The sequence below is a fragment of the Palaemon carinicauda genome, chromosome 2, assembly GCF_036898095.1.
Source record: "Palaemon carinicauda isolate YSFRI2023 chromosome 2, ASM3689809v2, whole genome shotgun sequence".
NCBI lineage: Eukaryota > Metazoa > Arthropoda > Malacostraca > Decapoda > Palaemonidae > Palaemon > Palaemon carinicauda.
This window is the reverse complement of record NC_090726.1, coordinates 55,799,305-55,809,670: the sequence shown is the minus strand read 5'-3', so window position 1 is coordinate 55,809,670 and position 10,366 is coordinate 55,799,305. Positions and strand designations below refer to the sequence as shown.

Here is a 10,366-nt window from a genome sequence, read left to right as displayed (position 1 = left end):
AGTCTTCGTCCTATAGTCCTCTCCAGCATCTAGTCAGCCACTACGTAACTCCTCTCTAACGTGCATAGTGTTATCCTCTCCGTGTATAGTGTTTCCTCTCAAATATGAATAGTGTATGTTTAAATATTTGAATTTATGTGGTTTAAGCTAATAGAAGTGCTGTGTATATGTGGGTACCAATATAAAATAAAAAATAATTGGTTTTTGTGAATGGTTCCGTAAGATTATGCTAAAAATTCAAGTGTAATTATTATGCTTAACCATTCGGTAACCTTGTTGAAGTGTAAGGACATAGGAGTAACAGTAAAGTATATTTAAGTGCGATTCTCATTCATTTTCTATAAGATTTAAAGTCTCATCTATTTATTAATAGTCAATCAAAATCAAAGATTTTTGTAAATGAATTTCTAGTAAAACAAGTGAATGTATATATATATATATATATATATATATATATACATATATATATATACACACACACATACACATATATATATATATATATATATATTTAAGTGTCTTTATTATCAGATTTAATATTTCAAGTGATTTAATTTTCGTGTTAATTTGGAATTGTTAGTTTTTTATAGAATGTAAATTTTTCTGTATAACTTTTTTTATAATTTCGATCACCAATAATTCTCTCATTGTTGTGTTCGTATCCCCAGACTAAAAACGGGAAGAGGTTGATTTAAGAATAGTTGCCGTTAGAGGTAAAGTAATCACCCGATTTTGTTTCAAGTGTAAAGTAAAGAGACCTTTTAGATTTCAGTGTTCATATATGTTATTGTCTGGGAGTTGCATATATATTTTTTAAGAGCTTGGAGGTTTTTCTCTTGTGTATCAGATTATGTAATATGAAGCAGGTGAATTTTGGAGCTGGGGAATTTACGTAATTCACTAGTCTTAACATATATTTGTTTGATGCCCACACACTGGGAGCGAGTCTGTTTTAAATATTGGTGATAACTGGGGCGTGTTTTTGATTGAAGGTTATATCAGTTTAGTGATCAGAGGATTCCGTGTATTAATAAAAGTTTTTTTGAAGAGGTATAATTTTGTGTGCAGTTCAATGTGGCACAGTTAGATATACAGTTTTTGGAAAGCCCAATTGTTCAGGAATTGTCGAAAGCTAATGTAACTATAGCTCATTGGCTCGCTATTTTAATGGCAACTGGTGGAATAATTACAGCCCAAATCAAGTGCCTAGCCTTAGAAGCATTGATAAACTCAAGAAAGTTGCCAGAAGAAGATATTGCAGCAGATTGCATCCTTTGGAGAAGGCTGAAGCAGAATTTGTCGAGAAGCAAGTATCAGATGACCAAGAAACTAAAGGAATGAAAGCAGAAACAAGTATGGAGGCTAAGATTAGACAAATTGCAGTGGAAGGGAATTTGATTAAATGGAAGATGATGGCAGAACAGGAGAAATGGGAAGAAAGAGAGAGAGAGAGAGAGAGGGGAGTCAAGAGAATTAGCAAGACATGGAAGGGAAATGGAAGAAGAAGAGAGGGAAGAGGCAAGAGAAATGGCAAGACGGAAAAAAAGAGAGAAAGAGAAGAAGCAAGAGAAATTGCAAGACATGTAAGGGAATTGGAACTGTTGAATGCTCATGCAAAGCTGTTGTCCACTCAGATAGGTGTGACCCATGCTATGCACGATCCGGTGTTTAATGTGGCGAATGCACAGAGATTGATCCTAAAATTCACGGAAGAAGCTCTCGACCAGTTCTTTGATTATTTTGAAACGATCGCGTCGATTGTGGAATAGCTAAGAGATGAATGGCTTCTGTTAGGGCAGAGTGTCCTTATTGGAAAAGGACGCAGTGCTTATCTGTCCTTGTCTGAAGACCAGAGGAAGGAGTATCAAGAAATTAAGAGGAGTGTGCTCCAAGTATATCAGTGAACCCCTGAATACTATGATGAAAGCTTTTAAAAATTGCAGAAAGACGAGATAAAGACTTCTCGTATTATGCTTATAGGGTGGGACGAGGTTCTAATAGAGGATTAGAGGCTGCCAAAGTGAGAGAGATGGCTGATTTAGAATAACTGGTTGTGATGTAACAATATTTACGAGGAATTCCTGAACATAATCAAATGTACATGAGAGAGAGGTGAATGAAGTGTCAAGTATTCGCCAAACCATGAAAACCATTTGAGTAATAACTATGGGAAAAAGCTCAATAGTTACAGCGGAGGTACCACTACTACTACTTCAAAGCAGAATGTGCAGAATGTATCAGTACTACAGCAACAATCGTCAAATCGTCTGCTTCAGGTGGTGTGAAAGACGTGCAGATAATTAATAGTGTTTGTTATAAATTTGGCAAAAAAGGCTATATCAGTAAGGAATGTTGGTGGAAGCAGCCTAAAGCAGTCACCCAAGTGCTTAAGGCTAATTCAGCTCTACAGCATATGGAGACGAAGACTCAAACGGGAAAGGTCGACAAGGAAAATAAACCAATTAACATTTACACGACGAACAGGACAACCCCAAACAGAGTCTATGCCTATAAACTGTATATTTACGAAGGTATGTAAGCCGATCTGGATGGAGGTGATCAGATCCCGATTAAGATTTTGTGCCATACATAATGTAACCATAGTGTGGTGATATGACCTGTACACCCGATGGTGGATCAGTCTCTCCCAGGAAATTTTGTCTTTTTGAAGGGAATGGGAGGTGAGGAAGTTGCGCTTGTTTGACGTTTGAAACAGTTATGCGAGTTGGTGACAGGTAATTTTAATTTTGCAGTAAAATATTCATTGGATTATCGAAGGAGTAGAAGTCCTACTTGGAAATCAAGTTGGGGGAGCACCGTTTGTGCTTTGTCTCATTGTAATGGAGAAATCACTGAATAATAGTCCTTTAGCTGAACTCGAGAAGGACTACCCGTATCTGTTTCCAAGTTGTGTGACGACTAGGAGTATGACGAAGAGAGTGGCTGCAGAAGAAGACAAGGAAACTGAAGGAAGGATGAACTTGGAATATTTGTTTGCGCAAGATGTTTCCCATGATAGTACGCAAGACAAGACTTCCCAAGAGAGCCAGAAAGCAGAGAATTGAAAAAATAAATAAACAGGAAGACAAGGATGCATTGGTTATAGAAGAAAAAAAATTTAAAACTTAGGAAAAGAAGTAGGGCAAGTAGGTAAAAAAACGCTGATAGGATTGCAAAAAAAATGATGATACGTTAACAGAATTAATATACCGTTTGGTTGATGAAACGGAGGAGCAGCAGTCTCCGACCTGTTATTACCTCTAGGATTGGTTGCTTATTACTATGCATAGACCCGCCGATATCCCTGGGAATGACTTATGGGGCATAATCAGATATATATTGATTCCCACACCACTGAGAACACAGATGATTGCCGTAGCGCATGATACGGGACACATGGGAATAAGATGGACTGAAAAGATAATAAAACACTTTTTCTGGTCATTCATGCAAATGGATGGGATCCAGTTTCGCCGTGCATGTCTTATAGCTGCCAAGCGTAACGAATGAATCGAGAAAGCTCTATTACACACGATTGAAGTAAGAGGAGAACTCTTCAGCAAGTTAATGGTCAACATTGTGGGACCGTTACTGAGAATGATGAAAGATCACGAGTATATTTTAACTTTAATATGTTCAGTGACCAGATTCCCAGAAGCCATACGGAACAGGAACTTAAGTGGCAAAGTAAACGCTGAAAAGTTATTACAATGTTTTACCAAGCTTGTATTCCAAAAATCAGTTAGAGTGACTAAGGAACAATTTTCAAGTCAAAATTGTTTCAGGACGTGTTGAAACTATTGAAAGTGAAATAATAACTGGCAGTTGCTTATCACCCAGAGACCCTACCTACATTGAAGAGATTTCATAAAACCCTGAAGAGTATGTTAACCAAAACTCAAATTTTTTTGCAGTCTCAGATTTTGTTATGAACTGCTTCAGAGACATAATTTATGGGTATTCCTTCCTTTGTGTTTCTTATGTGTATATTATCAGCACTGACTTAGGCTAGCCTATCCTAGCTGGCTGGCATACCTGGTAAATTTTCAGTTGTGCACCATACCCTTCTTTCACTTAAACTTACTGGTTGGGGAAGGCTGTCTATCCTCCTATACTTTCGATTCGTCACGGCAGAGAGCTCATTAACTTAAAATATCTCAGTCATACTGGTGCCTTTGCAACCAGAGTCTCACACATAAATTCTGCAAGTGCAACCTTGTTTGGACGAGAAGTAAGAGGACTGATCAAAAGAATATGGATGGAAAATATGTTAAAAATTTGAGGAAAAGTATCGATGGGATAAGAATATTTTCCCTCAAAAACCTGAAAACGAGTAAAGATGAAATGAAGAAAATGTTTGATATGAAAAGTAAGGACAGACTGTTTGCGGTTGGACAACAGGTGTAGGTCTTCTTACTGATAAGGAGATTCCCTCTCACCAACAAGTTCCAAGAACCATTCTGGATCTACAAGAAGATCAATGATGAGACCTACGTTATCGAAACACCAGGAAGAAAGAGAAGCCAAAGGAAGGTACATGTTTACTTGTTGAAACCATACTTAAACGGAAACGAGACCGAAGCTTAATAGGTGTGTATGCCACAAATCATTCCATCCATGGAAGACGTCGAAGGATATGAGGATATGAAATGAACGTAAAAATCTGCAGACCTAACGATTAATCTGTAGAGTTGGCAGCACTGACAGCACAGGCAGTGGGTGTTGTGGCCATCAGCTGAGCTCTGGCGGAACCAGAAGCAGCATAACTGACCACAACACCACTGTAGCGTAAAGTAGTAGGTTGTTGCTGCTGCTGCATTTTGTTTACATCACAAAATACATATGCATGTATATTTTTTTTTTTTCAATGGGGGGAGGGTTGGAACAAAAGTCGTTTTTAGAATACGATTAAATCGGTTTACGAGCTTGGTGTTGGAACGAATTAAACTCGTATTCCAAGCTTCCAGTATATATATATATATATATATATATATATATATATATATATATATATATATATATATATATATATATATATATATATATCTTTATTATATTATGTGTGTTTATTATGTTCATCTTTTGTTTTTTATTGTATTGAGAGCAGTGGCTGTATTTGACAGTTTTTCATTTTCTTTTCACAGATTTTGTGTAAAATGTCATCTGTCAAGAAAAGGAAGTGGAATGATTCATATGTTGGTTTTGGCTTCACCTGTCTGACAGAACGAGATGGAATACAAAGACTCCAGTGCATGCTGTGCAATTTGGGAATAAGCAATGGAAATTTGAAGCCATCAGGACTGAAGGAACATCTTGAAAGCAAACACAAAGATCATGTTGGCACATCGATTGAGGCTTTTAAGTTGAAAAGAGTTCGTTATGATCAGAAAGCAACTCTTTCATCATATGGGTTTTCTGCTCCAAGAGAACCTCTTCTAGAAGCCTCCTACAAAGTTTCATACATGATTGCCAGAGAAAAGAAGCCACACACAATTGGGGAGACCCTCGTGAAACCCTGTGCGCTAGAGATGGCTAAAATTGTGCTGGGAGAGGATGCCGCGAAGAAATTAAGTCAGGTATCCGTGTCCAACGACACTGTGCACCAGAGAATTTAAGACATGAGTCAGGACATAATAACCCAAGTTGTCAGCGAGATAAAGCAAAGTCCTGCAAAAATCAGCATGTAGATCGATGAATCAACTGATATTTCAAACCACAGTCAATTGCTTGTATTTGTACGATATGTACATGAAAAGAACATCAAGGAAGAGTTTTTATTTTGTGAACGTCTCGAAACCACAACCAAAGCAGTTGACGTATTCAAGCTGATCCAATCTTTCTTAGATCGTCATGAGCTGGCATGGGATTTGATTGGGTCTATTTGTATGGATGGCGCTCCTGCCCTGATTGGCAAGAAATCAGGATTCGTTGCTATAGTCAAGGAGAAAGCTCCACATGTGCTCACCACCCACTGTGTTCTACATCGCCAAGATCTGGCATGCAAAACCTTGCCAAAGATACTGAAAGAAGCGATGGGAATAGTTGAGCAAACAGTCACCTTCATTCGTGGACGTCCATTGAATAACCGACTGTTTAAAAAATTCTGTGACGAGATTGGAGCGGAACACGGAGTGTTACTGTACCACACAGAAGTACGTTGGCCGAGTCGTGGCAGTGTTCTTACACGTGTAGGGGAACTTCAGGATGAAATTCTCGAATTTCTCAAGCATCAACAATCCCCTCTTGCAAAGCACTTTGAAGATGAACATTTCATTGTTAGCCTAGGATATTTGGCTGATATTTTCAGTCGTCTCAATGATTTGAACACATCATTGCAGGGAAGAGATGTGGACATCATTCAAGCCAGGGGAAAAGTCGTCGCATTCACAAGGAAACTATCTATCTGGTGTCGCCGTGTTGAAAGTGGTAACCTGGCAAACTTTCCTAACCTTGACAATATCCTTACTAAAGATGGTAAAACACTACCTGTAGAAATACTTCAAGAAGTCAAGAATCATTTAGAAATTCTAAGTACAAATTTTGAGGGTTACTTTTCAGATACTAATGATCTTTGCATGGAATCGGTTTGGATACAAAAACCTTTCTCATTTGATGTATCGAGACTGAGTGATAACGATATAGCAAAGATGATTTCATTGAATTCCAAGAGGACCCAAGAAAGAAAGCTGATTTCGAAAGGGCTGGGATGTATGTCAAGCAGTTTTGGTGTGAACAAATCTCAGCTTACCCAAGCTTGGCAATGAGAGCAATGAATGTTTTGGTTTCCTTCAGAACTACGTATCTCTGTGAAATAGGATTCTCTGCATTATTAAATCTGAAATCAAAGTGGAGAAATAGACTTGATGTGTCAGATGACATGCAAATAGCTTTGTCAGCAACTGTACCACGATTCGATGCTTTGATTGCAGGAAAACAACAGCAAATATCTCACTAGGCTTGTAAAAGTATGTTTTATGTTGTCAATTTGGAAAAAAAAACTTGTACATTTATGTTCTCTTTCTTCTTTTGTGTAATAAAAATGGACTGTAACTTTAATTTTGCTCTCACTAGGAATGTAAAAAAATTACCAATGCTTATGATTTTTTCATGTTCTATTCCTCGCAATCCATATCTAAAGTACAGGATATTCAAGGTGTTGACATATTTGGATGACACACTGGGAAATAATAGGATTGGTAATAATTATTTCAACAGTTAAGTGAAGGGGGGTATGGCACCATATTGGACAATCCATTGGGGGTCTGGAATCATCCGAAGGTTAAGAACCCCTGAGGTAGGGTCTCTAAGCAAAGTGAATAAATCATCTATCATTAGGAACTTAGAAGAGAAATTAACTAATTTTAAAAGTTACCTTTAAATTGATTCAGATGTCACGAAACGAACAAACTTTATGAGGGAAGAGGTACACCTCCAGACCACGAAAAGATTGTTTAAAAGGCACTCTATTAGTTACAAGGCAGTTTAGGAAGACAAAGGTCTAGTCCTTACAGTTCTCCATGTTACTCGTGAAAAATCGGACGGATAATTCAGGATGTGTACGGACTATTGAAAGTTGAATTTGATTAGTTTGGCTGATAATTATCCATTGCCATTTTTAGACCAACTACTCGATAATATTGGACAAGCGAGGTTCATCTCAAAGATCGATTTGTTAAAATGCTATTATCAAATTCCTTTGGACGACATTGCAAACTTGCTACTGGCTTTTATAACCCCGTTTGTATTGTATCAATACACAGTTATGTCGTTTGGTCTAATAAATGCACCTGCTACATTTTAACATTCATATAAGTGATGGTTAACCTTCTAGGATCGACTGAAGGAATAGGCGTATACAGTATCTTGACAATATTGAAATATATTCCTCGGACTGGGAAGCACATCTCCAAATCCTTGCGAAGGTGTTTCAAAAGCTGTGAGGAGCACTTCTGTCAATTAATCCAGAGAAGAATGATTTTAAAAAGGCAATAGTTCGATACTTAGGATTTGAAGTCGGAAGAGGGCAAATCATCCAGGTAGCAATTAACGTTGAAGGAATAAGGAAAACTTCATCTCCCACAACGAGGAAGCAATTAAAAATAATTTTCGGGATGGCAGGATTCCACAGACGGTTTTGCTCAAATTGTTCGGATGTAGTTTATCCCTTGACAGATTAAACTAGCCTCAAAGAAAAGTTTGTATCGACCAGCGAGTGCTAGGAATTCTTTGACAGAATAAAAGCAGTAGTGAGCCTACTTGACATTTGAAATGGAACTGCTAGCGTTAATCACATCGATATGGAAGTTATAACTTTATGTAAACAAACCATAGAATGAAGAAATTAAGATCACAATTCTTTAACTTTTGTTAATATAATGAAAAATACTATTCAAAGGGTAACTAGGTGGTCATTATGTTTACAACCATATTGTATTAATGTAAAGCATATTTCAGGTATAGAAAATGTGGATTCCGGCCATGGATAAATAATCTTTTTTGGGGGAGCTACTTTACCAAGTTGGTCTATCATAAGAGTATATTACTTTATTCACATATCTTACTTTTGTATATAAGAGATGTATAGCCAGCTCATAAGGTGAGTTCCACTGACGTAGGGTAAGTAATGTATGTAAATTACATGAGAATATCGTCATTCAATTAGTTATCTTTTCATTTAGTTTCGTATATGTAAATTTATGAAATTCTAAAGTAGCTTTGTTACGAAGTCTTATGTAATCTTATTCAAAAGTATACTATATGACACACACACTGAGGACTACATCATATTTCCACGTGGTTGGAAGAGTCATAAAAAATTTACAGTAAAAAATATTCCTTCTTTTTCTCAATGTCAGGAGAGGAGGTGGGCAAAGTTCGTTCAAATTGCTAAGTTGGCAACCTTACGCCACTTGAGCCATGCTCCCATTCTTCGAGAATGATTTACTAGAAATTTCAAGAGTTAATTGAGTTTATATATAAGGACCTAGCAATGCGTAGGAGACAGAGAGATCCAGCTAAGCCCTCAGAAGAGCCATCATCCGATAGTCCTCTCAGGCATCTATTCAGCCACTATGTATCTTCTTTCCAATGTGTATAGTGTTTTCCTCTCCAACGTGCATAGTGTTTTCTCTCAAATGTGAATAGTGTTTGTTTAAACATGGAAATTTATGTGGTTTAAGCTAATAGAACTATGTATTTGAGGACCAGTATATTATAAAAATTAATTGGTATTTGTGATTGGCCCTGTGAGATAAGTTAAACAATGAAGTGTAATTATTTTGCTTAACCATTTGGTAACCTTGTATGTGCCTAAGGACATAGGAGTAACAGTTAAGCATATGTAAGTGTAATTCTGATTTATTTTTTATATTTTAGTAGTTTTAAAGCACCAATTATTCATTAATGGTAAAAATAAATATTTTTATAAAATCATTTCCAATGAAACGAGTGAATTTTTTTTTTAGGATCTAGTTTAGATCTATTACTTTGTGTGATTTAATTTTGGTGTTGATTTTGATTTGTAAATTCTTTATAGAATATATTTATTTATATAAAGAGTGTTATTTCGATCACCAATACTTTTCTCAGTACTTTGCTCTTATCCCCTAACTAAGAACCGAAATAAGTGGTTTATTTAAAAAATAATTCCTTTTAAAAGTAAAATAATCACCCATTTTTTTAAAGTGTTAAGTAAAGAGATCTTTCAGATATTCAGTGTTCATATATATTATCGTGTATTAGTTGCATATTATTCCAAGAGTTTGGTGTTTTTTCTGTAGTATATCAGATAATGTAAAATGAAGGAGGTAAATTTTGGAATTCAGAAATTTACGTAATACGCTAGTCGTAATATATATATATATATATATATATATATATATATATATATATATATATATATATATATATATATATATATATATATATATATATATATATATATATATATATATATGTATGTATATATCATGTATGTATGTATATATATATTCCTATTATATTTATATGAGATTCCATTCCCCAAGAACTTGATTCATGGTTTTAACATTCCACTTACCAATTCTCTATTATTCTTTATAATTCATAAACCTTGAGATTATTAGCACCCCTCTACGCCGGGATTGGGGCCCTTCTTCAATTTCCATTGACTAACTAAATCCATAGAGGCTGAATTGGCTACATTTATCAAAGGATAGCTTTTTCGGTATGATGTGCAATGCCTTTCTTACTAAGGCAAGTGACCCCTGCCTACCCATACTAATTCCAGTAAGAATCGCCAGGAATTAGGAGTAGAAGCCGAAGTAGCAATATTTCACTGACCTTAAATTCAACCTTTCAATAGTCTTTGACAGTGACTTTAACGAGT

General features: G+C 36.1%; 2 protein-coding genes across 2 annotated transcripts; both read left to right on the top strand.

The window, feature by feature from the left end:
* Window positions 1-5,156: 5,156 nt before the first annotated feature.
* On the top strand, window positions 5,157-5,615 carry LOC137616665 (protein FAM200C-like). Its single transcript, XM_068346604.1, has one exon. The coding sequence runs from the start codon at window positions 5,157-5,159 to the stop codon at window positions 5,613-5,615; it is 459 nt and encodes a 152-aa protein (XP_068202705.1).
* Window positions 5,616-5,885: 270 nt separating this feature from the next.
* On the top strand, window positions 5,886-6,764 carry LOC137616658 (protein FAM200C-like). Its single transcript, XM_068346591.1, has one exon. The coding sequence runs from the start codon at window positions 5,886-5,888 to the stop codon at window positions 6,762-6,764; it is 879 nt and encodes a 292-aa protein (XP_068202692.1).
* Window positions 6,765-10,366: the final 3,602 nt, after the last annotated feature.

Bases quoted from the DNA above. Each gene is read 5' to 3' on its own strand.
- LOC137616665 (XM_068346604.1), top strand. From the start codon at position 5,157: ATGTCATCTGTCAAGAAAAGGAAGTGGAATGATTCATATGTTGGTTTT.
- LOC137616658 (XM_068346591.1), top strand. From the start codon at position 5,886: ATGGATGGCGCTCCTGCCCTGATTGGCAAGAAATCAGGATTCGTTGCT.